Source organism: Chiroxiphia lanceolata, chromosome 18 (assembly GCF_009829145.1).
Source record: "Chiroxiphia lanceolata isolate bChiLan1 chromosome 18, bChiLan1.pri, whole genome shotgun sequence".
Taxonomy (NCBI): domain Eukaryota; kingdom Metazoa; phylum Chordata; class Aves; order Passeriformes; family Pipridae; genus Chiroxiphia; species Chiroxiphia lanceolata.
The window spans coordinates 8,900,279-8,926,292 of record NC_045654.1 but is presented as its reverse complement, the minus strand read 5'-3'; the positions used below and the strand labels follow the sequence as shown (position 1 = coordinate 8,926,292).

At 48.1% G+C, this 26,014-nt stretch overlaps 1 protein-coding gene and 2 long non-coding RNA genes across 4 annotated transcripts in view; 1 reads left to right on the top strand and 2 right to left on the bottom strand.

Moving 5' to 3' along the window:
- Window positions 1–224: 224 nt before the first annotated feature.
- LOC116795685 lies at window positions 225–6,428 on the bottom strand. The gene is made up of 2 exons (XR_004360128.1): window positions 4,928–6,428; window positions 225–4,365 (listed from the first exon to the last, which is right to left on the bottom strand). It is a non-coding gene; the product is annotated as an uncharacterized LOC116795685 (long non-coding RNA).
- A 1,342-nt stretch (window positions 6,429–7,770) lies between these two features.
- LOC116795686 lies at window positions 7,771–9,328 on the bottom strand. The gene is made up of 2 exons (XR_004360129.1): window positions 8,792–9,328; window positions 7,771–8,063 (listed from the first exon to the last, which is right to left on the bottom strand). It is a non-coding gene; the product is annotated as an uncharacterized LOC116795686 (long non-coding RNA).
- A 908-nt stretch (window positions 9,329–10,236) lies between these two features.
- SETD1B (SET domain containing 1B, histone lysine methyltransferase) overlaps window positions 10,237–26,014 on the top strand; it is a 62,461-nt gene continuing 46,683 nt past the window's right edge. For both annotated transcript variants that reach the window (XM_032705389.1, XM_032705388.1), the window contains exons 1-6: window positions 10,237–10,309; window positions 10,630–10,784; window positions 11,201–11,299; window positions 11,794–12,064; window positions 15,183–15,295; window positions 17,956–19,137. In XM_032705389.1, coding sequence (XP_032561280.1) covers window positions 10,237–10,309; window positions 10,630–10,784; window positions 11,201–11,299; window positions 11,794–12,064; window positions 15,183–15,295; window positions 17,956–19,137 — 1,893 coding nt within the window. The remainder of the gene's footprint in view (window positions 10,310–10,629; window positions 10,785–11,200; window positions 11,300–11,793; window positions 12,065–15,182; window positions 15,296–17,955; window positions 19,138–26,014) is intronic.

Below are 26,014 nucleotides of genomic sequence, written 5' to 3'. Positions count from 1 at the left end.
CTCATAATGCTAAAAATGCCCCTGCGTGAAAGGCAGCTGAATTTGCTTGTAAAATGTCAGTGCCCAAAGACCTTTAATGGTCTTGGGAGTCTAACAATAGTATAACCAGTGCCTGTTCAAAGATAAGGGCTCCAGGCAAATGGAAGAAGGAAGCAAATATAACATTCCCCTGAATCAGACATCTTAGACAAAAATCTTCCAAGTACAAAACACATCTGGCTGTGTATTTGTCAAGTATTTTATTGGCTTGAATTTCACACACACACACACACACACACACACAGAGCTCACAGCAACTCCTTTCCACTGTAGATCTGGGTGGGCACCTCCCTTTTCCTTTTAGGACTCAATTTTGGACCAGGGGAAAAGCGTTCTCAGTCAAAAGGCCTCCAAGCAAGCCAGGGCTGGTCATAGAGGAGAGCAACAGCTGCAGGAATTTAAATTCCTCTCCCCACCCTCCCAAACTGCGCCCCTCAGTCCTCTGCCTGGAGAAGCCAGAGGGAGGAATGTCCAGCTCCCCTCCCTCCCTCCCAGCTCCACTGGCATTTCCTATTACACACCAATTGCATGTGAGGAGCTGACACCACAAAGTGCTTTTTCACGTGGGCGGCGGGGCCGTGGTGGAACCAAGGTTCTCCTTTGGTCACAACCCCCCCTCCCAGACGTTCGTGACACTTTTGTGCTCCCCTTTATGCAACACGTCAGGCGTTGGTGATAATTTACTGCCACAGGAACCGCTTCCTGCACGCTGCGAGCCGTGAGCCTTTCCGGACTGCTGGCAGGCACTGAGCAGGGAAAGGGAAAGACAACGAGCAGGGGAAGGTGTTGGGAAGCAAAGAGAACCCTGTTCTCCACCAGCAGCTCCCAGGAGAGAGAGGGGGAGAAAAGCAGCGATTGCTTTGTGGATTTAGTAGAAACTAACTTCAGTTAGGAGCTAGCAATGGCCTGCCCTCACGAAGGTGAAAATAACAAAAATATCTGGAAAGGGTGTCTTAATTTAAAACTTACCTTAAAAAAAAAAAAAACAAAACAACTCCCCCAAAAAACCTAAAGCAAGCACAAAAATAAATCAAAAAGTAGACAAAGATAAGAATGGAGCCTGCAGGAATCAAGTCTGAACAAAAGGCAGGGGCTGTGAAAGGAGAAAACCACAAATGGTAGGGGTTGAAATGTAAAACCTACAGTTCACTGTGAAACATGAAGGATGCTGTTGTATTCCACACCTCCTCTTCCTGGGTGTAGCTGTCTCCACAAGATGAAGGGCAGTAATGAATCAAGCTCCTTCCCTCTTCCTGTATTTTCTATTCAATTATTTGCAGGCTGTGCAAGTTCTGCTTTATTTCCCCTCTCCATATGCCACACTCTCCTCCTGGGGTTTTTTTATTCCGAACTATGCATTTGGCCTCTCTCCCATTCCTTTCTCCTTGGTGTGTGCCCCCTGCTCTGCCAGGATCTGCTGTCTTTGTAACCTCTGCTGTGCACATATGCTGGCTCTGCCCTCCCCTCCTGCCCCCCCCGCTCCTGGGCCACCGAGTGTCCCTTCGCTCCACTCTGGCGTCCGAGCCAGCCAGGAAAGGAATGATGTTCCTACGGCCACTGCTCCCGTTTCCATGCTGCTGGCTCCTCTCCACTGATCAAGGGGAACCCATGTTGCTCCCCTTGTACAGAGAAAGCTCTGCAGCTGCTTAGCAACTGGGAGCTGCCGTGATGCAGCGGCACAGAAAGGCGATGGATGGCACACCTTCCCTGAGCCTGCCCGTTCTGGCCCACTCTGCTGCAAACCAGGGCTTGGGGAGCAGCTGGGGTATTCCCAACTGCCCTGTCAGACAATAAATCAAGATGCAAATCCTTAACTGCAAGTTTGAGAGCAATGGTGACAATGTCAAGGGCAAACCAGTCTTGGTCTTGTGTCACATCACACCAGCGAGAAGAAACTGCTCTGATTTGTAAGCTCAACTCATTCCATCTGATTTTTGTCATCAGTTTCTGGCTAAAACGTTTTATACTCCATCACTTGTAATCAGAACATTCCCTGTATGTGCTGCATGTGTTAAAAAAGCTTCCAGGTCCCCAGCTACCATCACATCCAGACTGTTTAATGATGTGTCCAGAGACACAAGTAATTAATGCATAAATATCCTTTTAGATTACTTATTTGTATCTTCATTTCCTTTTGATGCAAGCTTTGTAAGCGCCCAGCTTCTCTAAATGGTACATTCTTTTCATTCCTTTTTCTTTTTTTTTTTTTTTTTTTTGTAAAACTGTACTGTTCAGAGGCCATGAAGCACTGAACTGTTTTGTGATTTGATGGCTTTAGAATGCTGATTAGAATTGCCAACCTTCTTGATTTATTTCATGATTTTTATAAGCTTGAAAGCATTCTAAAAAATAACCGGTTCTACATCCTGATGGGATCACAGTGTTTCAATAGCAGCTGCATTTCAATGGGCAAAAAGCAACCACAAAACATTCTGCAAGTCAGGTGTTGAAACAGCTTCTTTATTCCTTTATAGCTCAAGAACGATTAGATCTCTGAAAGCACTCACTCCCTACCTTACAGAGGTGGCTTTGTCATAATACTAACAGGTATAAAATGAACAGATCTAGCTTAAAAAGTAACAAAAAAACCCCCATCTCTGGCAAATATCCAACATGTCCATCAAAAAAAAAAGTAGATGTTTGTTCCACTACTGGGTATCACCATGTATCTCTGTACCCCAGCAGCCAAACATCACAGCCAACTAGTGATTCCCTGTCATTGTTCAAGGCTCACACCCCATGTACCCTCAGAGCATGCTGGGACACAGGTGAAACCTGTCAGGAGGTTGCTTATTTTGGTTGACAATTCCCTAGACAGATCATCTGCTGTTCTCAGGAAGAAATGGAAATTTCATGGCAATAAAAACTGAACAGGCAAATATCATGTCCATATTCCTACTCAATATTCCTTCGATATTCTTAGCCTGGTTTCCTAAAAATAAAACCGTCTAATGTGACTGTGTAGTTCTATGTCATTTTCCCCCTCCAATCTCAATCAAATTTGGCAGTGGGGAAGGAGTCTCAAATGTATTTAGGTCTTGAACGAACAGCTGAGCAGAGAACACATAGTAGAGGCACCACCTCTAAAAAAACCCCATCTAACAGGAAGGTCTCAAAATGCACTTTGTAACCACCGTGTCCTAGAGGTGTCACCTTTCCTTTATGGGTCTGCAACCACCTGTTTTGGGCCTTAGGTTATTTAATGGCTACATAATAGACACCACGGCAAGCAAACGTTGCAGTGTGCTTCCTGGCTCCCTTCCAGCTCCTAAGCTGGGCTTTCTTCCCATGAAACTGGGGTGTGGCAAGGGATGTTGTACAACCAGACCTCCTCCTGACACAATATTGACACGGCTCAGGTGTGTGTACACACACCCGGAACCAGGAAACACCCACAGTGGAGACACAACCAGTTGTTTATCTGGAGAAAATACAAAATCACGACCAACCAACTTGGTAGGTGACATTTTGCAGTAGCAGGAGGGGGTAATAAATAAAAATAATTAAAAGAAAAAAAAAAAAGCCATTGCAAGCAAGAACGCTAAGGGCTTGTCCTTTTCAGGAGGAACAAGTGTAAAGCCATACATGCAGAACAAAGAGCACAAACCTACAGCACAGGGTTGTCATCCCAAGAAGGAGCAGATCTGAGAGTATTTTAGGAGTCGTGCTGGGAAACCAGCTGAACATGAGCTGGTGTAATCCCTGGATTCTTGACAGAGACAGCTCAGCCAGGAGGGCTGTTGGCTTGGGTCTGATCCCTGCCGAGGGCTCCGTCCCCTTCTGCCCAGATCAAAATGGTGACAAACTGTAGCGTTCAGAGGCAGGAACAATTCCAGGATTAGTAAAGATGGACCCGAGGGGGAGCTCTGCAGTCTGCAATGGAGTATCAAATGCTCAGCCTGAGCACAGCTACACAGGGATGAAAATCTGCCCATGGAGCATTCCTCCACCAAGCACACTGAAGGGCAGAGACATCCAGAAACTGAAAACAGAAACTAGACAAGTTTAAAAAGGTACTTTGATTTCTAGTCTGGCAGGTAGAGTTTGATGGAAAAAATTTACTCTTATTTTACTGCCTCTCACAGCCCATTTTAAAATGAAAATCTGACCTTTATCTAAGATGCAGGTATGCTGCAGTTAAATTCTTTCAAATGAGAAAAAGCAACAAATTCACAAAAATCCCGAGACCTACATAATGCAGGAAGTCGAACCAGATGAACCTTGGTCTCTTTTGTCTTTTATAATCTGTTAATCTAGTTTCCTTGCACAAGCAATGGACTGTGACTTGAAAAGCTTCAATATAAAGGATTCTGTGTACAAGGCAGTCTAAAACAAAATGTTGTAAACAGTCAGGATCATTGTTTAGCAGAACAGCTGCATATTTTTTATTTCACTTTGCCTCTCAATCTAATTTGCTCTTGTTGCAACACTTTGCCAAAGAAATTAAATCACTTCTTATTGATAACAGACAGTGATATAATTAGCATAAGAGTTTTCCACTCAACAATGCCGGGGAGGGACGCTGCGGGCAAGAACAAACCCCTTTGCTTCAAGAATGTGCACAGAGTCACCACAAGCTGTTCAGAGAAAAAAAACCTTTTTTTTTATTCTTTCTCCCTGAAAGATCTCTTTCTTTATCTAAAGAGTCTCATGCAGCACACCAGGGTCAGTCTAACCCAAGTATGAAAGTCTGGTTTGACCTTTCTGGGATTTAAACACGCTGTACCAGAACATTTTGCTTTTCAGATACGAGGTTCAGCAGCCATGAAACCACCCACTCTGAGAGCACAACCGGTCTCAACTGCCTTGGCGACTTTTAAACTACATTGAACATTATAGTCATTCAGAAACTCTAAAAAACGGAAAGAAATTTTCATCTCAGACTTACAAAAACCATTTCCAGAAGTGCTGAGGACCCATACAATTCACTGGGGGGGCACGGCGGGCTCGCTGTCCAGCCCCTGCTGCCCCAGCAATTTCTGGCCCTGGTTTGCACGTACGCAGAGCCAGGCACAGGCGTTAGGACCTCTCCCAGCTGGAGCACTTCATGGATCCTACCATCGGGAACAGCCGTCCTGGACAATGATTAATCGCAGACAAAGATCAGAGTCCTGGAAAAATATGCAGAGAGATGCAAGTACAGACAAAGCTGTCTAAGCTCCCACAGTATTATGGTCTGGCTGTGTCGCTTCAAAGCCTTGCGTTAGGCAGAGCTGGTTTGCTTCAGGGTTAAACAGACCAATGTTACTCGTAAATGCAGGTATTGCTAACAGCCAAATATATATTTAAACATAAATTTTAAATCCCAGGAAAGTTAATAGCCCGATGCTGTTTAAAACTTGCTTTTTTTTTAATCGCTTCACGTGCTGACTTAACTCACTACGATGCAAGCTGCAGAAACGTTTTCACTGCAGTTCAACCCCCCCTGCAAAGCCGAGCCCAGCTCTGCGCCGTACTTTGATCTACACGTCGCCAGCTTCGGCCATTTCCAGGAAGCTGAAATGCTTTTCACCTCTATTGAGAAATACCAGAGGAGCATTTTAATGGTGTTCTGCTAAGAATAACGTCACCGTTCCTTCCGATTTTGCTGGCAGATGGTCACTGAGAGCCGCTGTGACCCAGGCTCAGCGCTGGCTCCAGCGGCTCGGGCGGCCCCGGCCCCGGAGCCCCCGACGGGGCTCACAGCGCTGAGGCAGCGCTTCAGAGCCAGCCTGGCACTGCGGAAACGCTTTTGTTGGTTGTTTTTGTTGGTATTTTTTTCCCCCTCCATGGAAACGTGTTCTGTTTTGTGCGGACGGTTTGTCGCTTGTTCTCGACAGAGCCTGACCCGGTGAGGAGCGAGGGGGGGAGCGAGGAATGGAGCGATGAGCGCAGTCGTTGCGAAAGGCGCGGGGCTGCGGTGCCTCCTTCGCGGCAGCACCCAGTGCTCTCCCTCGCACGGGAACAGCCCTGAGCCTCGGCACATACCACAGCACAGGCTGTACAAACCCACGGAGCGGCTGGTTCTGAGCCGCAGAACTGCGGGCAGGGCGCGCCCTGCCCGGCACATGCCGCTCCCGCAGGCAGCCTCTGCCAAGCAGCCACTTACCTTCTCCCTCCCTCAGGGTCCGCAGGACGGTCCTGCTCTAGCCTTACCAGGGAGGTCACCTCTCTACAGTGTTTGCTTTTCCTCCCTGTCCTGCCCTCTGAAGTGGTTGCTCAAGCCAGGCTTTCCTGGCTCACCTACTCTGGGTCTGCAGTGAGCACGAGCTGCAACTCCCCGCAGAGCACAGCGAGGCTTGTGAAGCTCCGAGATAACCCCCAGCCTCCACCCAAAGCTGAGCTGCAGCAGAATCTGCTCAGGAGACGAAAAAAAAAAAAAAAAAAAAGGCAAAGAAAAAAAAAAAAAAAAGGCGGCACATGTAACACCTCGGCGGGCCATGGCGGCTCCACTGCAGCACAGTCGGGCCCGCGAGCTCGGCGCTGCAGGCCGGAGGAGGCAGGGCAGCGGCTGCCCCGGCTCGGCGATGGCAGAGCGGGGGGGGAACAGCCCAGGAGGGGCAGAGAAGGAGAACAACAAAGAGCCATGTGACGGGAGCGGCGGCCGCGCTCCCCCGGCAAACCCGCTCCGGGCGGGGAGGCGGCGGCGCCGCCCGGCCCCTCCCGCGGCCAGCGCTGCTGCTACTGCCCGCCGTCCCCCCACACTGCCCAGGCTTTGAATTTGGTGGCTTTTTTGTGTGTGTATTTTATTTTTTTTGCGTGTGGGGAGCCGCTGTTTGTTCCTCTTTAACTCCCCCCTCCCTCCCCTCTGCACTAGGCGACTTCCATCTTTTGCTGTTTATAAAGCGAGCGGGAGGCTGCGGCGGGGGAAGGGCAGCGTTATTTATAGCACCGGGGCTGCGCCGGCTGTATCGGAGCTGCCTTTGTCCTCTCGGCCGGCCGCCCCCCCCGCCCGGCCCGGCTGGAGCTCCGCCAGCGCCGCTGCCGCAGGGCGCTCCCGCCATGTTGTGCGCGGGGAGAAAGAGCCGGCGCTCCCTTCCACAGCCCCTCACAAAGCTCTGGGGGAAGGGGAGGGGGGGGCGGGAAAGGGGAGAGAAAGGATAAAAAAGAAAAAAAAAAAAACAACAACCACCCCAAACCCACCATTTCCCTGCAGCGCTCGGGACGCCGCCAGGCAGCGGGGGAGAGCCCGCCGCGCCGCGCTGAGGAGGACGCCGAAGGGAAGGAGAAGCCATGATGGCGGCTGTCCCCACACAGCACGGAGCGCGACCGGGAGCGCCGTGCCCGCCCGCCGGCCGCCCCTCCCGCCGGCCGGGACACGGTGCTGCTGCAGCCTCTCACATAATAAACCCACCAGACTTCGGCAGGGAGGCCATTTCGTGGGCTGGGTGGCGGCACTAAAGCACAACTGCTTGTGAATATCAACTGCGTCACGGCTCCTCCATCTGTAACACTCAGGCTGCAAAGGGTCCCTCACTTGGAAGGAAACTCCCTCATTTTGGATTTACTTCCAGACCTCCTTTCCCCCCCTCTCTCCAAGTCACTGCCTCTCGGTATGAAGGATTTTACAGTGCTTTCTAGTGAGACATCCGCCATTAAGAATCACCGTCGTGAAAAACACCCCCTCCCATTTTGTTGCCTGTTTTTTGTCGAGCTTCTGTAATTAGACGGATAAAACATGTAAGGGATCCCTACCACCACCACCACCGCCTTCTCGCCTTTTTTAACATCAACCTCACTAACATCTTACTGTTTCACAGGCAGATTTTTTATTTTTTTTTTTGTGCTTTCAAGTTAACAGCCACGTAACGCCTGCAATGGATCCACAGCGTTTCTCCGCATAAAAAACCAAACCACCCAGGGCTGAGGACGGACCAAGAGCTTTGTGCAGAAAGAGAAATCAAATCCCTCCCTGAGAACAGACGTTTCAGAGGCACTGTTAGATGTTTCTGAGGAGAAGGAGATCACCACCGCTTTCAGACGACCATTGGGATCTTTCCACCCAGGACAATACCATTAGCCACAGGCCTGGGCTATATGTTCCTCTGCAAGGGCAAAAGGGTTTTACTTACTTACCCGCGCACCATAGTTGAATGCAGCTCTGAAGGTGAAGTTGTTACTCTTTTTTAAAATAACGGCTATAAGTATATATGATCTGTATCACCACTTCTCTCGTAAGTTTGCAAGCCAAAGCGTATCTTGTTAAGATAAGTTATGGATCTTTGTATGGCAGTGGTCTAGCATCAAAAAAAAGAAAAAAAAAAAGGGGGAAAAAAGCTATAGAAAAAGTTGTCCAGCTATGCTGACTGACCGTACGCAGCGAGGACTCCTGCTCAAGGCTTAAATCTACCTTCCTGTGGCAGATTTACTCTGTACATAAAAAGGACGTTCAGTGTTTTTCCACAGAGCACGCAGACACTAAAAATATTCTCCTCAATAGTTTTAGGCTGCACATGTCAGTGTGAAAACACCTAGTTAACATTTACTGGTTCTAAACAACTTATAAACATAGCTTAGCTAGGTATTTTGCTTTATAAGTAAAATATTTCAAAAGAGCATAAATTGGTTTAAACAGATAAAAACATAAGACATGCAAATGAAAGCTTAGCAATAAGGACCACTCCAGTAACATTAACATGAAAACTACACTTAGCAAGGACAGAATGGATTGGGTACTTACAACTTAAGAGAAAGGAAAAAAGCTTATAATAGTAAAATTGCCTTATTTTTTTGCCAGAATTTACTATTCCTATACCTATATTTAAAACGTTACCTTTTAAGCACCAAAGGAGTTAATAAAAATGGCCAGGAATCAAGTGTTTAACACAGGAGATAAATCTCTCAAATTTATTGTTCAGCCATCAAGCTGCTTAAAGCTTAAAAACCCCCAAAACAACGAAAAAAAATATAAAAATCATGTATTTACTTTTTTTTTTGGTTGGCATTCGAAACTGTTAACTGCTGACATAGGGTGTGCCGTGACCTAGTTACACAAGACAAAGATGGATCCCGAATCATAAGGGAGGAGAGAAAAAAAAAAAAAGTCCGCATTAAATTTTTTTTTTTTTTTTTTGGTTAAGGGCTTGGCATTATTTTTATAAATCTTCCTTCTTCAGTGGGTCGTCTGGCACCCGCGCTATGGAGGCTCCCACCACCGCGCGCGGTGCGGATTCACATGGCGGATTCCCCTCTTTGTGGAACAAAGGAAAAGCCCAGTTTGGCCATTTCGCTCCACTGCAGAAAAATGGCTGCGGGTCCCGCGGCCCTTCCTTGGCCGCTTCTGCCGCGCGGCGCTTTTACCCCGCCGTCTAATAACTCAGGCCCCATGGAAGCCGCGCTCCCATTGGCTGCGGCCGGGGCAGCGCGGCGGGCGCAGCCAATGGCGCGGCCGCTCGCGGAGCCGCCGCGGCCCCGCGCCCCGGGACGGCCGCGCCATGCGCCCGCCGCGCTCCGCCCGGCCCCGCGCCCGCCGAGCGCCGGGGGCACCGCGCCGCCCGCCCGCCTCTCGCACCGAAAACAAAATGGAACCTCCCCGCTGATTGGCTGCCGACGGCTCCGGACCTTTAATAAGCAAAACTGCTTCCCCCCTCCTCCTCATCCTCCATCGCACACAGCCCCCCCCGCCCGCCTTGAGTGTGTCGCCACCCCTCCGCCGCAGCAGCGCGGCGGGTCCGCGCTCCGCCCGCCCCCGCGGTCTCCCGGGCTCGCCGAAGTCTTCCCCTCAAAAAAAAAAAAAAAGATAGAAAGCAAAGCAAAGCAAAAAAAAAAAAAAAAAATCCGACCAACTTGTCCCACCTATAGGTCCATCTTGTTTAGAAACAGTTTGCGCTAAGGTAAATGCAGCGGGCAGATTCCACTCGCCCCCCCGCATGCCGTTAGCCCCGCGGCGGGGAGGGGAAAAAAACCCGCGCGTCCCGGCGGCGGCCCATGCGGCGGCGCTCGGCGGCGGCGGGGCGGCGGCAGGCGGCCGCGGGCCGGGGGCTGCGCGGCGCGGCCGCCGTGAATGTGCAGGCGGCGGAGCGCGGGTAGAGGCGTTCGCGGCGCTCGCAGCGGTGTATTGTGGGATCCCGGCCGCCGCCAGCAGCGAGCACACACAATATGTGGTGGCTCGCGAAAACGGGAGGCAGGAGCCTGGCGGGCAGCCCGCGCCGGTAACCGGCCCCATGTGAGACGGGAGCTCGCCTTTCGCCGCCCGGAGACGATCGGCCGCCCAGCGCGATGTCTTTCCGAGAGACCAAGGCGGGGGAAAAAGCCAAGCACCCTGAAGATCATGGCAAAAAGCAGAGTTCAAGTGAGACTGGGTCTTTTTTTTTTTTTTTCCTCTCCTTCGTTTCTTTTTTTCCTCCTCCTCTCCTCCTTCTCCCTCTCTGCCTCTTGTCTGGCTGGGGTGGAGGGGGGACCCGGCTGGCAATTCCCCCATTTTGGGGCTCGTTTCGCGGTGGATTTCCTCCCTGCCTGGGTGTGTAGAGCGGGCGGCTCGTTAAAAAAAAAAAAAAACACACCGAAACGAAGAGGTCTTTGTTGAATATTTTTTTTAACTTTATGGTTTTCCGTGTGATTTTTTTCTCTCTTTTCCTATTCCCCCTTCCTCTCTCTCCCCCCCCCGTCCAGGTTGGATCAACGGAATGGAGAACAGCACGCAAGCCAGCACTTCTGTCGAGAAAAGAAATCACCATTGGAGAAGTTACAAGTTGATTATTGACCCGGCTCTGAAAAAAGGACAGCACAAACTCTACCGTTACGATGGGCAACATTTCAGCATGCCTGTGAGTGGGGGGCTCCCGGGTTTCCCTCACTGTGTTGTGTCTCCCCCTGCCCCCCCCGCCTCCGTGTTACCGGCGTTTTGGGGGTTGGGGGTCCCTCCGGGTCGTGGTAATTCCCGCCGTGTGTGGGAGGGGGGTCTTGGGGGGACACGCACAGCCACCAAAGTTACCGCCACCTGACACTGTGTATTCAACTGTCAGGAGCCCAAACCTGCGGCTTTTTCCTGTGTTTCCAATCTGTGTGCATTTCCCAGCAGTATTGCAATTTGACACGTGTGTGTGTGTGCGCTTTCCCCTTCCCATGAGACAGCCCGTGCTTCCTTGGGGTTTATTTTTTCTTTTATTTGTGTCTTAAATTTCAAGCCTTATTATTGCTGCTTCTGTGTTTTCTCTCCTCCTCTTCCTCCTCCTCCTCCTAGAACTCTGGAATCGCTCCTGTGGATTGTGTCAGGGATCCCAGAATAGGGCGAATATGGACCAAAACTAAGGAGTTGGAGCTGTCTGTCCCCAAATTCAAGGTACTGCCCTGAATTTTGGTTTTAGCTCTGTATTCTTGTTTATCTGGTAGTGAAGCCTCAGTTCCAAATAGTTTAATGGACCATTTAAATGACAGTCATATTCCTGTTAACATTGTTATTTAGCAAACTGTTTAACAATAATCCTCTTCTATAAGGATAACGAGAAATCAATGCATCTGTCTAACGAGATCACTTGAAGGTTTTGGAGCTGGGGCTTTTTGGGCAGGGGGCGGTGGAAGGGGGCTCTCCACTCACAGTGCTGCTCAAAATACATCTTAGTAGCCCAGAAAGGAGCCGGTTCCAATGAATGGCTGAGGCAGCAGAGCCTCTGCTCAGCTCTGAGCTTCATCCCAGAGCCTCAGAAGCGGTTTTTTCCCCCCCAAAGTTTGCAGGATGTTTTAACCCTCTCCCTCCCGTGCCATCCTTAGGCCCTCCCCACACTCATTAAACAATGATGATTGTTTGTATCGCTCCCCACCTTGTGCCCCTTCCAGATTGATGAATTTTACGTGGGGCCAGTGCCTCCCAAGCAGGTCACCTTTGCCAAGCTGAACGACAACATCCGCGAAAACTTTTTGGCCGACATGTGCAAGAAATACGGCGAAGTGGAAGAGGTGGAGATTCTCTACAACCCCAAGAACAAGAAGCACCTGGGCATTGCCAAAGTCATCTTTGCCACTGTCAAGGGTGCCCGGGAGGCTGTCCAGCACCTTCACAACACCTCTGTCATGGGCAACATCATTCACGTGGAGCTGGATACGAAAGGTGAGGGGGCACGTTCCGGCCTCACGCGTTTTGGGGTTTACAGAGCCCCTGACCATCCCTCTTCCACCACGGAGGCTGTTGCAGAGGGCAGGAACCTGGTGATTAAAAATACGATGGGAGCCGGCAGCGGGTCTGGTGTCTGGGGCCTGGGCGAGTCACGTGGAGCCAAATGTGTTGTCTGTTGCTAAGAGACAGCCCTGTAATTTGCAAAATGCTGCCATTCTGCCTGTCCCCTGCCCGTCCCTGTCCCCGCTCACTGCTCTCCCATGTCCCCCATCTCCCTGCCCCAGGCTGGCCCCTCTTGGCCACCTGCCGGGGCTGCCGGACCCCGGGGCACCCGCCTTTTGCAAACTTGGGCTTTTTGGGCGAGTCCTGGTGGATCCTGGGACCCGAATCCCTGGGTTCTGGCAGCGGCAGCAGGGCTGGGTGCTGTCCTCTGCGTGCCTGGCATTTCATTGATACTTAGAGCACACTGGAGGCTGGGGCAGCAGAGTGCACACGCAGCACTTGTCAGGGTGTGCGAGTGTGTAAGTGTGAGACTGGCTCTTAAAGTGACAGGAACTCCCTGTCCTGGAGTAACCAGCTCCCAGCCCCACACCCGAGCCCTCGGGAGCCCAATAAAGTTTCTGGAAGTGTGAAGGCATTGTGTTTAGTCTGTTCTCTCTCCTCCAAGTGTGTTAGGGAAGGGCTTTGCTAAAATCTGCCTGAATTTTATAAAATATCTAAAGCTGAGGAGGTGTAGATCTGTTGCTGCTTGTACTTCTTCCTTCTAAAGGTGGCATTTCTAGTTTAAAACTGACTTGCTGCACTCCTTCTTGGGAAAGGACATTGCTAACACCATTTTCTTAAAAATGCTGTTATTTTTGTTCTGTACTAAAAGGTTTCAACAGTTTAGTGCAAGACCAGCACAGCAGTCGGTGTGCCACATGTGATAGACTAGAACAGGATGTTTGTTGACATTACTGACCACTGTTAGAAGAAAAATCACAGTAGTGGTATAATATTTTCTATTGTGAGCTTGACCTTACATGTGTATACTTTGAAATTCTAGTATCATTAATTTTTACAGACAGACTCCTTCCCCTGCTTTGAAATTTGAAGGTAAAAATCACATTTAAGAACAAATTAACCATCTGCAGATTTACTAATGTAAGCTAAAGCTGGCTCATAAGTGGTGGATGTCTTAATGAGAGTAATTTTAAACAAGCTGATTGTACTACCTTCCTCCTTGTTCTCCTCCATTTATAAACTACTCTGCAAGTCTTGACCAGGCAGCTGTTCCAGAAAGTTTGCAGCACATCAGGAAAATGAGGGGGGTTTAGTCTTCTGTTTCCTGGGAGAAAACACTGAAGTCTGCTTCAGATTGCATTTCTGGGGTTTTTTTTTGCCAGCTTTATGCTTCTAATGTATTTTTTTCACACAGTTGCTTCTCTTTCATTCTAAAAGAGTAGGACTGTCAGTGTGCTATAATCTGTCAGAATCAAGTAAAAATGGAATTCCTAAAATAGCATTAGCAGGTTAGGGCACACTTAAAATATATATATCAGTTTTAACATTTCTTTCTAGTATTTCACTCTTCAAGAGAAGGAAAGGTTGGTTAAAACCTTTGTTTTCATAGTGTAGAAAAATAAATATTAGGGGTGAAAGTGTCATTTTTATCTATCTGGAATGAGCATAGACCTGGGAATCTGAAACTAATAAATCCAGTCTCCTCATCTAAGACAGGCTTGTTTAGAGCAACTTCTTTGCCTCAGTTTATCCATTTATGGGCTGGACACAATTAATAATTGCCTGTTTTAGAGAAATAGATAGAACTCATTTCACATTCATAAACCTCTTTGAAACTGTAACTTTTCCTGCATTATATTGGGGATTCAGAAAGAATTATGAAACTTTGTAACAATTACTGTGTATTTTTTCAAAAACCAATGAAAATAAGCCTAACACTTCTATATGCACAGCACTGTGTTAGGTGTAGGTGGTGTGTGTTAATATTTCAAGCATATCTTCAAGCTCTTACAGTGAAAAGATCTGTTTTGTCATGACTTCAGTTGAGCTAAAACAGTTTATGTAGTTGAGGATGGCTCAGGACTTTTGTGAAATGAGATTTGATACCCAAATAACCTCATCTGCAGCATTTGTTTGAGATAAGTAAGTCTTTCACTACATAGAATTGTGCTAAGGGGTGCTTTGCTTTTGGATTTTATGGGGTGATTCACAGGGAGTTTGAGGTTTAATCCTACAGGACTTCTGCATGAAAGTAGTCCTGGTTTTGGGAAGATATTGCCTGAATTAATTTTCTGGGCTCAGGTGCTGGGTCTGTCCATTTTTCTGTGTATTCTTTATCTTTCAGAGCAAAATTCAGACAGTTTCAGGGTTTGATTCTGTTGCCTTTGAAGCTGATGACAGATTTCTTACAGACTGCAGAATAAGTAGGATTAAGTTTTTGTAGTAACGAAAAATTCAGTATTAAGAAACTGGGTCTTTGTAGACTTTGGGAATGAAAAGGCTGAGGGTCAGTAACACTGTATGGGACAGTTTGCTTCTCTGGCTTTGTTCTTCTAAGGATGTTACTGAGTACTCCTTAAATTATGGAGGGGAAAAAGGATTAATTGGTGTGTTTTGAAAAGGCAGCATTAACGGTTTTGTCCTCAGCATTCCCATGCACCGTGTTTGCATTAGTAACAGGCAGTTTCTACGAGCAAGGTGTGCAGGGAGAGCTTTCTGAAGAGGCTCTGGGTGTTGGCAGAGGCTTCTCCCTTGGGTGAGAGTTTCACTTCTCAAATCTGCAAGCTATTTGCTTGGCACTTTGGAGAGGAGGGAAACGGCTGCGCTCCAGAGAGCGTGGTAAGGAGCAGAGCTGCCAAGCAGGCTGAGAAGAGGAAAAAGGATTTAGAAGCCTCCTTGTCTTGGCTGGAGAAGGGAGTGTCTGACTTCTCTTGCCCAGCAGATTATTTAAAAATGATCCCTGGGAGCTCAGAGGTGATAACTGCTCCTCTCTTGCATGGATGCAGCGGGCTGGGAGCGGTAGCAGGGTCATGTGGGTGTCAAGAATGTGTATTTTCACCAAGATTGTATTATTCCTGTTTAATCAACTCTCACATTGTGGTCTGTGCAGGTGAGACCCGTATGCGATTCTATGAACTGCTCGTTAATGGTCTTTACACTCCTCAGACCCTCCCTGTAGGCACCGAACAGGACGTGTCCCCAACTGGGAATGAAGCTCTCCAGGTAGGTGTGCTTGGCTTTTTATTTTTTTTTTTTTTAAGAATAACTTTTTTCCTCCAAACATTAAAGTTAGCATTTTAACACTTTTAATTTAGCTTCTTTTTCCTGTCTTGCCATAGTTCCAGTGGATGTTGCTAATTCACATTTAAATATAACTTGCTCATAATTGCCATAGCAAATGTACCTCTGAATCAGAGCATGTGGCTGATCTGTGTCTCCATAGCACATGAAGTGCTTTTTGTCTTTCTGAGTGAAAAATGCCTCCAAACCCGACAGAATGTGCCCTATTAACATCAGAAATTCCTGCAGTTAGGACTGGATCAGATCTGTCCCTGAGATGAGATTATTCCCTTGAAGTCAGGGGAATGATTTACAGTGCTACATTTGGCCTGGTGTCTGTGGTGTGTAATCTCAGCGCTCACGGACTTCAGCCTTGCTTAAAGGCTAAAAGGTGGAAGGGAACTGAGCTTCAATAGTGGCATCAATTTTCCAGAATCTTAATTAGTTGCTGGAATCAGCTGTTAATAAAAGCAGTGGGCAGAATTCCTGAGGGCTTCCAGGGGTCCCTCGATATTTAGGGCACAATTCTCTGCATGGCTTTGTACGATTACCTGCTTCCCTGCAATCCCCACTGGGATGAGAGGGCGAGGGGGAAGGGAAGCCTGTTTGTGTAAAGTTGTCAGCCTCTTTGACTTGTCTAAATGTACTTTGGCTCCTCATTGTGACTTAAGAACCCACTTTAAGACATCAAATTTGAAAGAGATTTGGCAGGGATTTCTTTTCTCTACTTCTCTGTGCTCTTAAAATGTCATGATTTCATTAATTCTGAGATCAGGCATTCTCAGGACAGGTGAGAGCTATACCTTGAACATGGAAATTCCATTGATCTGAAAAAATAAATTTCTCCTCTTCTCCCACCAACCATCCCAACATCACCCAGGCAAAATCTCAGTATCTTTTTAATAAAATCATGAAGAGGTTGGTTCTTCCTTACCTCCCAGCAAGGTGCTTTTAAAGGCAGGAGGGAGGCAAGTAATGATTTTGCTGGGAGCCCTGCTATGAGCAGGGCCTGGCTGCTCATTTCTGCTGGTTCCATATCTCAAATAAAAATAGACAGATTTGTTCTTACTCCTTTTTCAGGGTTAGCAGCAAATTGATGGTATCCCCCAAAGTAGTCCCTTCTGTAATTATCTTTCAGATTGTTTCTCTAGATGCTGTGGTTTTGTATTATATTATTATCCTGAATTGATTTTTTTTCCCAATTATCACCAAAATTATTGCTTTGTGGGTAACTTCAGCTGTTTTGCATCATGTTTTTGACACTAGAATCCACCAACAAACTTATTTGCTGTTGTAGTTTAGTGAAATACTCCTGACAATTGCCTTCCCCCTCATGCAGAGCAGCAAAGACCTGACAGTTCTGCAGTCCCTGCCTCTAGGTCATGTACAAACCCCACTGAAAGTCAGTCTACACCAAAGGTGCAGAGATGTGGTTGTTGTCAAGAACCAACCACGTGCTTCCTGCTCATTTCTGTGGGTTTTAGAACAGTTGAGGAAGAAACTTTCCTGATGTCCATGTGGTCGTGGTCTCTAGGGGGTCACACCAAGAGCAAGTGCACACTGTTGAGTGGGTGACACGTGTGTGAGCATAGCAGGCAGGTGAGGGCTCAGCTTGAGTTTGCTGCTGGCATGTTCCAAGCAGGTCATTTTACAGGTGTCTCTACCTGCCTGTGCTTGAGAGAGGAGCAGCCAGCCTGTAGCCTCACCAGTTTGCTGTCCTGATGTGATTTTGGGGAGCTGGAGCTCAGTCCTGCCTCTCTTGCTACCAGGGGGATTCTCACTGAGCTCCTGCTTTGCATTATGGAAAATTGATTCCGGAGCTGATGATTAGTGTGGCACTGTTATGACTCAGCAGAGTCTGAGTTGGAGCAGGGCTGCTCCTAGAAACCCCCTGAACGTGCCTGTGGAGTGAGTTGCAGAGCAATGACTTGGCTGCTCTGTAGGTTTTTGTAGGGTTTCAGTTTCAAATGCCATAGTCAGTAGTGCTCTGCCTGAGCATTCATCTTCGGGAAGGGCTTTAAAAAGGTGCTTTTGGCAGTTGAGAACTTTTTGTGCCTTTTATATGTGTAGCCTTCTCCCTTGTTACAGATGAATGTTTGGAAGAGAGGATGGTGGGGCAGCTCTGCTGCAGAGGTTTGGCTGCAGGCTGGCAGTTTGCTGCTTTGCATGTTTTGATTTGTTCACAAAAAAAGATAAATTGGTAATCTCACATCTCAGACTTTTTAAATTTTCTTTCCTATATGCAATTTAGACAAGCCTTACATCGTTGATAGAAATTGGAATTCTTTCAGATAAAAGTGGTGAGCAAGTCTCCTGTTCACCTGATGCACTTGGGTGTAGCTTATGAGGAAAACTGTCTGCTTTCTTCTTCCTCCTCTTGCAGACAAGTTCCTCTTTGCTTGCCTTTTTCTTTTAAATCAAAGGGAACTGTTAATAATGGATAATGGTTTGTGTTTTCAGGGACTCTGTAACCTATTTATATTTTGGTCGTGGAAATCAGTGTGAACTCTCGGGTACTCAACTCCTCTGAAAACCAAACGGATTAGACAAATATCTTTGTAAAAGTGTGTGTTTAGGTGCTTTTCTCTGTTCTGTTTTCACAGCTGACAGATTCCCTGAAGCGCCTGAAAGACAGTAACCTTTCTTCCACGGGCTCCTCTGTTACCCCAAACAGCAGCACGCCCTTCTCCCACGACACAGCCTATTCCAGCTGTCGGCAAGACACCCCGAACTCGTACAGCCAATTCACCCCGCAGTCCCAAGGAACACCTCACACCCCACGGTTAGGGACGCCGTTTTCCCAGGATTCCACCTATTCCAGCCGTCAGACAACGCCTGTGTACCATTTTGGGCAGGACAGTGGGTACAAACCCAGGAGACACGAAACAAAATTTACGGATGCCTACAACCGCCGCCCGGGACATCAACATCACTACGTGCACAACTCGGCGGGTGTGTTCCGAGGCACGGAGCATCAGTTCAGTACGTACAAATCCCATCAGCAGGAGCCAGTTCAGTTCTCTCACACTCCTCCCCTGAGCCACTCTAGTTCTTCGAGCTACAAATCTGCCTTCTCTCCCTACCAACCACCAGCTGTATTTCCCCAATCCGACGAGCAGCAGTTTCCCCAAACTTCCAGGGAAACGGAGTACCGGAGACCTGCGCCCCCTCCCACTGAGATGGTTGTGGAAAGCAGTGCTGCCCCTAGCATCGATTTTGTCCCAGTGAAGGAGAAACCAGAGGAGCCTCCGCCCTTGCCCGACTCGAACTCTGTTCCTGAACCGAGCACAGCATCCTTCTCTCAGACTCCAGAGAGGAGCGAGACCCCTGGCACCCCCACCATGGAGTCTGAAATGCAGCATAACAGTTTAGACTCAAGGATTGAGATGCTCTTGAAAGAGCAGAGAACAAAGTTACCCTTTCTTAACGAGCATGACTCGGATAACGAGATCCGAATGGAAGGTAGCCCTATTTCCTCCTCTTCTTCCCAGCTCTCTCCCATCACACCGTACGGTTCAAACTCTCAGCCCGGTTTCAGGGGGCAGACGCCTTCCTCGCGCCCTTCCAGCACGGGCTTGGAGGACATCAGCCCAACGCCGTTACCTGACTCTGACGACGACGAGCCCATCCCTGGGACAGCTTCTCTGAGTCAGAATTCCCGGGGGACATCGGAGGCCAGCATGACTCCCAGTGATCAGCTGGGCAGGACCTCCAAAACTGAGACCTCGGAGGCTAAGGAGATGGTGCCTGGTGACCAGACTCCAACGTCAGAAAAAATGGACGAGGTGAGTGAGCTGGAACTGCGTTGTGGAGCTCCGTGCTTGCCCCTGGAGCTGGACAGGGCAGGGGATTGCGCTCGTCTTTGTGTCGTCAGAGCATGAGGTTTCTGGTGGCTCTTCCTTTTACTCAAGGCAGCTGGAAATGAGTTAGACGTGACACAGAGTGATGGTCTTAATCAACTTGCCAGTCTCCAGCTTTCCATGTTTATAATATCAGCCTGCTGCAATTTATAGCTTCAGGAGAGCTCAAGGACTGCACAAGCCACCAGAGTTTGGCCAGTGCTCATGCTGTGTGAATGTCCTGAGTGTTGACAGACACTTAAGCCACTAGAGGAGTTAATGGAGCACTTTCTGCCATTGCTGTGGTCCCTGAGCAGGGGTGTGTATGTAGCCACACTCTTGCTTAACGGGGCTTTCATGTTGCACTGAAGTATTGAGTGTATACGATGTTTGAAAGCTCTCCAGCTATTTCTGCCATCTGGTTCAAACGGGAGACAGTTGCTGGGTTTTAATACTCCCTTTGCTCGGTTGGAAGGGGGAGGTAGTTGACTTGTGGGGGATGTGCTCCACTGAGTCTTCCAATAATAGAGCAGAGCTCGCTGCCTCTGCTGGGGCATTTGTGGCTGAAGGGAGAGCGAGAGCGGAACAGTGTGGAGTGGTGCCAGCAGACAGAGGAATTATGTTGCATGGCCTGTCTGTTTGGGAGGTCTGTTGCAACAAATGTGACTATCACTGCAGTGGACGTGTGGGTCCTATTCTGCTGTGTCAAGGAACACTCAAAATACAGATCTTTGCAAATGCCAGGCCCTTTCTCCTCAGTGTTTATAATGGTCATGCAAGGGAATGAAACTGCTGTCCCTGCTGTACAAGAACGCTGCAGTCAAGAGGGCTGGTCTCGTGTAAATGTCCCGAGCGTGGTAGATCAATTTAATTTACTCATGAAACTTTGCCGGGGTTAAGCTGGCAGAATAGATTTCCCTCCAGTGGTTTGCAGTTATGAGGTTTTCACCCGAGAAGCAGCTGCATTTTGGGAGAGGAGGAGCTGCTCTGGTAGCTGTGGGCTTTGCAGAGACTGGAGGGAAAGCTCTGCAGCAGTAACAGAGTGCAGATCTCGGTGCTACACAGTGAAAACAGTGTGACCGCGCTGGATATTTTGTTTTTTCTGCGGGCCTTTCCAAACCTTCTTGTCCTTGCAGTTGCCAGTTTAGCGTTTGAAACAATTCAGCTGCTTGAGTTCTCATTCATCATTGGGGCTGGCCCAGGCTCCCCTCTTGGGAGGCAAGTCCCTGGCCCGTGGGGCCTGATGATGTGTTAATTAGGAATGGAGTTTTGATTCCTTGAGCTTGGTCTGGCAGGCGTGAGAGGGGATACTCTTGGTTTGCCTGAAAAACAATGAGGAAGACATGCCTCATCTCCTGCCTTTCTGGGTTTGTATTTGCTGTCCTTGCTCTCGTGCAAGTGGGTTGCAGCCAATTCTGAGTGTGTTTAGGAAGGTGGGTGGATGCCAGAGTGGTGTGTGGGGTCAGGCACTTTCTGTAGCGGACACTGGCGTTGGGGGACTGGCTGGGGTGGGATGTTGTGGGCTGTGATGTGGGGCAGCAGCGTGCTGATGTTGAAGCCCTTGTTAAGTCTTTGTTTCTCCTTAATGAGATGCGGGTGTCAGTAGTTCACATCGATGGTTCTGTGATACAAAATGATGTAAATGTGTCAATCCTCTGCAGAAGTCAGAAGGGGGACAGCAGGGTCTTCATGCAGGTCATTGCTGCCCTAAGTATCTCCTCCCCCTCCAAAAAAGTTGATGTTTGAGCTGTTTATTCAAACCTCCTCTTGGTTACAAATCACACTAAACTATTCTGGCATGTTTGAAAAGTTGCCTGTGCCTTTCATTGCTCCTTGTGATGCACAAAAAACAATTTCCATGTGTTTTTGCTTCCTTCCCCTGTCCTTCTCCCCCACAGTTTTTTTGCTTTAGAAAAAGGCTCTGCTGGCTTTCCTCTCTCTTGCTGAAGGAGCAGAGCTGAACAGTGACTTAACATAGGCTGAAATTTGAGCTGCAGCTTTCCAACTGAGTTAGAGAGGGGCATTGAGTCTGTCTAAGGGCTGGAAAGCTGAACCTCCGGCTTCAGCCTATTGTGATACCACTATTCAACTCCAGTCCTTCAGAGAATCCTCCAGCAAAACAGAGGGAAGGCAGACCCGAATATTTCTAGTGACTGTGTGGCTTGGGGAGTGGAGCAGGAATGACATATGAGTGTAGGAAGGGCTCATTAAGTATCATAAGGAAGCAATAAAGGGCAGAGAGTTTGAACTTCTTATTTACTTCATATTTGGCTCTTCAGGGGTCAGAGCAGCCCCAGGCCAGCTCTTTTGGGCGAGTTCTCTAGCTGGGAAAATCTCAGGATTCATAAGGATGCCTGCAGAGTTGCAGGGAAGTTTCTCCTGAGGACGTCATCCTGTTTCCCATCAAACAAGCATGATTTTTGTCAATGTAACATCTGCTCTGTAGGTGAAGCGCTGTCAAATCATCAGGCAAATTATCCCCCCCAGACTTGCCATGAGTAAAGGAGGTACAGCCCAGCCCCAGCAATTGCTCTGATTTATCATACAAGACCCCGGAGTTTGATTTCAAGATCCGGTATGATACTCCTAAGCCAGAGTTTGGCAGGGAGTTTGGGTGTGGGAGAGGAAGGACCGTGCATCTGTCTGCAACACCTACCCCAACTAATCTGGGAGCAGTGATTAAGGTCTGCAGAGAAAGTCCTGCTAAGCTTAGCCAAGGGACAAGGCCGAAGTGTGGAACTGAGTGGGATGTGGGCAGTACGAAGTAAGGAGAGGAAAAGGATCATTTCCAAACAGCACAACCTGCCAGCCAGGAAGACGGGGCAGAGAGGGCTTTTTCAAGAAACTGGAAGATGGCAAAGAAAAAAAAGGAAAGAAAAAAAGTTGAGCTGCATTGTGATATCAGGAAATTTTTGAGGGTAGCAATGTCCAAACTTACCTTCCTGTGAGCTTGAAAAGGTAAAAAGGAAAGAATTGTAATAATTTCTTTTCACAGGATCTTGGCTGTTTCAGAAGTGCAAAGATTAAGTACGTACAGTTTGACGTTTTGACATCCCATCTGAGCCAGGTCTTGTTTTGGCTTGGCTTGTGACAGGAAGAGGCCCTGCCTTTGTGCTGGGGAGGGTGGCAGGATTGCAGCGAGTCACTTTGTTGTATATTGATGATGTCTTTCATGTTTCAGCTTATGAATGTATCAGTTTGTGTGCATAGCCAGCGTGTAATAGGGAGACTGTATGGTTGACAATGGTATTCTTCCAGATGTATAAGTACGAAAGTACTTTTTAATTGAGGGTTCAGCAGTCTCTCGTCTTCCTGGTAGTTTGGCTAAGCACTGAGTTACTGTGGAGGGAGGAGTGCCTTAAAAACTCCAAAGATCATCATAAAAATAAAGATTCTAAAATGTGAATGAGGCGAGAGCAGTTCTGCTGTTTGCTGTGAATTTTAGCAAATGGGTTGGGGAGTGAACTGAAAGTCACACAGTGCACAGCAGCCCTGGAGACCCCGAAAGCCACTGCTGTCACCAGCTGTCTCACCCGGCTGTTGTGAATGCTTTTAATGCCGTGCTGGGTGCTGAGGTGCCTCTTGCAGGACAGTGTCAGCATCCCTGTGACAAGCTGTGCAGATGCAGGGTCCTCTCACAGTTACCCAGGGAGAATTTCTGAGCTGGGCTTACACACAGACGACGTGGGTCAGGCTCAGCCCTACAGGAAACTCTGCTGAAGTCCCTGAGGTTACATCTGGGCTGAATTTGCACTTGGTGTAAAAGTATCTTTGGGTTCTTGTGTGGTCACGGCCAGAACTGGAAGAAATTTATGTTGAAGTGTCACACTGTCCCTCCGGAGCCTTAGCAGGATGTGATGACATTCTCCTCACAACACTGCCTTGTGTCTTGTGTGGCTCCTTGCTGCTGCATCCCCATCCAGTCTGGGCAGTGTTTCAGTAGCTGGTAAATGATTCCTGCAGGGCCAAATTCAACCTTTAGTTGTCATGAACACTTGTGAGACAAACCAGTGCCCCAGTGCCATCGGGCAGCGAGAGGAGCTGCCAGGGGGTTCGCTGCCAGCAGTGCCTGCAGTGGTTGCCCCAGGAGCGGTCTGTGCCCCTTGGAGCTGAGGTGGGCAGGAACACATCTGTCTGTGCCTGCAGAAGGATGTTCTTGTCCTGTACCCTGCTTTCACCCATGGATTGTGTGGATCAGAGGCAGCCCTATGTTCCTGGGACGTTGTTGATGGGTTACATGGAGCCTCCTAAGGATGAACGCAGTTGCACCCTTCTGAGGGATGTTTCTGGGTTGGATGGTGCATAAGTGATTTATTCAAGGTAAATGCACATTAAGGTTGTGAAGGTAGAGCCTTAAGAGCCAGGAAATTTGATACCTTCGTTTCCACAGTAACTGTGCAAGAGCCCTTATGCCCATAAGTAGCTGTTATGTATGTATAATATATATGGGTACACCTGGGATCCAATTTACAGCTGGAGTGGGATTCATCATTCCTGGAGGGAGATGGGGGGAGTAGATGTGGCGAATGGTTGCTCTCAATGTAGTTTTTTAATTGAAGAAGGGAGAAAATCCTGAGAGCTGTGATTTATGCCCAGTCTCATAAACACTTTTTCAAATTTTCCTGCCTCCTGAGCTCTTGTGAATGCAATCATGCCTGACAGAACCGGTTCCTAATGGAAACTCAAAAAATAGGTGTATGTTATGACCATGACTTTCCAGCAATGCAGCCAGCCAATGCCCAGGCAGCAGAGATTTGGATGACTGCTGTGGTTTTACATGTGAATTACACCAGCCATGCTCAACCTGTGAAATTAAAATGAGAGTGGACTGCTTAAGCTGTGGGTTCAGCTCTGCCTTTCCTGACCCACTGCACAGCAGCAGCAAGAAGCCACGGGGACTTCAGGGGATCTTGCAGAGTTTAAGCTTGTTCAGAAAAAAAAGACGGCACACAAATCCCTCAAAAGGTGATTTAAATGTGACACTACACTGACACTGGCCCCTTTGAGAGCTCAGAGATCTGTTCAGCCCCTGTGTCTGGAGGAGGGAGCAGACTGGGGCAGGACTGCAGCCCTGTGTCCTTCTGGGTTGCTTGGGGCTGAGGGTCAGTTCCCATATAACCTGGCCAAGGTAAGGACATCCAGGCTCCTGAAGCAGTGGAAGTGCAAGGTGTTGTTATCTTACCTTTTTTTTCAGAGCTGATACTGGAAGACCCCAGGCAGGGACTGCTTCCTTGTGCAGTGGTTCATCTACCACACGACAGCCTGCTGCTCCTGCAAAAATTTGTAGAAAGTAGAGAAGTGCGTTGTGTTTGCTAACTTGTTTCACTTTTGACTTTTTGAATTTGGCTCAGATTCGATTCTTGGAGTGCTTGCAGAGTGGTTAGCAGAGCAGAGGGCTTGACCAGCAAAATGTGTTCAGTTGAGGAAGCAGTAGTTTTAAAGTCACTTTTTCAGAGCAGGATTGCATAGGATTCCTCTGGTGTTCCTAGTGATACACCCACTCATACATGTCTGCTTGTCGGGAGGGGGGAAAACCTGAACGGAAAAATATTTGGCTGTTTTGGGTTTGTTTTTTTTGGATACTTAACAACTTCGGTAGAGTGAGAGAACATGTCTCTTGTTGATAACAGAGCTGAAAATGGTGAAATGCTCTGGAGTGTAACTGAAAAATAGAAAGCGGGCTGTGGTTGGGAGGCTGAGTGGTTCTTTTACTCTCACACCAGGCCAAGGCTTTGAGGCTTTTGCATTTTGCATACCTGATAGAAATGACATTGCCATTCCTTTTTATAAATCACTGTTGCTGACAATGCTCTCACCACTACCTCAGTTCGTTCTGTTTTGCCACTAGTGACTTTCTGTAAGTTTTCAGTTCCTGGTGGGCTGGCTGTGTACACTTGAATTGCTTGTTAATAGGCAGAGCACTGCTTGGTTTGCATTTGTGTGATCTGTAGATGCTCTGCTGCACTGGAAACTTAGATCCAAATTACACTGTTTAACCATAGCATATAGCTGAGGGTGCAATAATATCTGCAAATCTGAGCTCTACACACCATCCACAGTTAGAGAACCCTTGGCATCTTCCTTTTGCTGCTCGCAGAGTTCTTCCTATTCTTTCCAGCACTCAGGTTTTAGCAGTGAGGGTATTGAATGTTCAGATGTCATAAATGCAGGCTGTGAAGCCTCACATTGAAGTGACACGTTTTCCTCACAGTTTCTCCAACCCATTATCATTCCAGTTGTGTTTCGCATCTGATGGTCGTGAAAAGTGACCAAGGGAATGCAGACAAGTTGCTGGATGGCGACGTGTGTTGCAACATGCAGTGACACTGAGAAAACGTGCCAGTGTGTTAGGTAATCAGTAGAAATATTGAGAAGATAATTGCTGTTACCATATTGTGCTGGCAGCCGCCAGAACAGCACTAATTTCTGGGTCTGGTTTTGAAGAAGCCGGAGCAGCCGCTGTGTTCTATATGTGTCTGTGTCTGACACAGAGCACTGAGCAGACGAGCGCTTATTCAAATTTCTGCTGGCTGGTGCCTTTCCTGGAGTCCTCTAAATAGATGCAGTTCATCAGTAGAATGTTTTTTCCGTATTGCACCGATTTTGAGTCCCGTGACTTTGCCATCCCCCCTTGTATTAATTTTAATTTTCAGTTTGGGGTACTTGTTTGTACCTACTGAAGACGGGGCAAAACTCGACATGAAACTCGTGAGTTCGTTAACTCTGCGCATCACGTACCTGCCCACGAGGGCTCCTTTGACCCAGACGTGTGACTGCTGTCTCAGGATTTATTGTGAAATTTGCAGTGCTTGCTTTTGGAAAT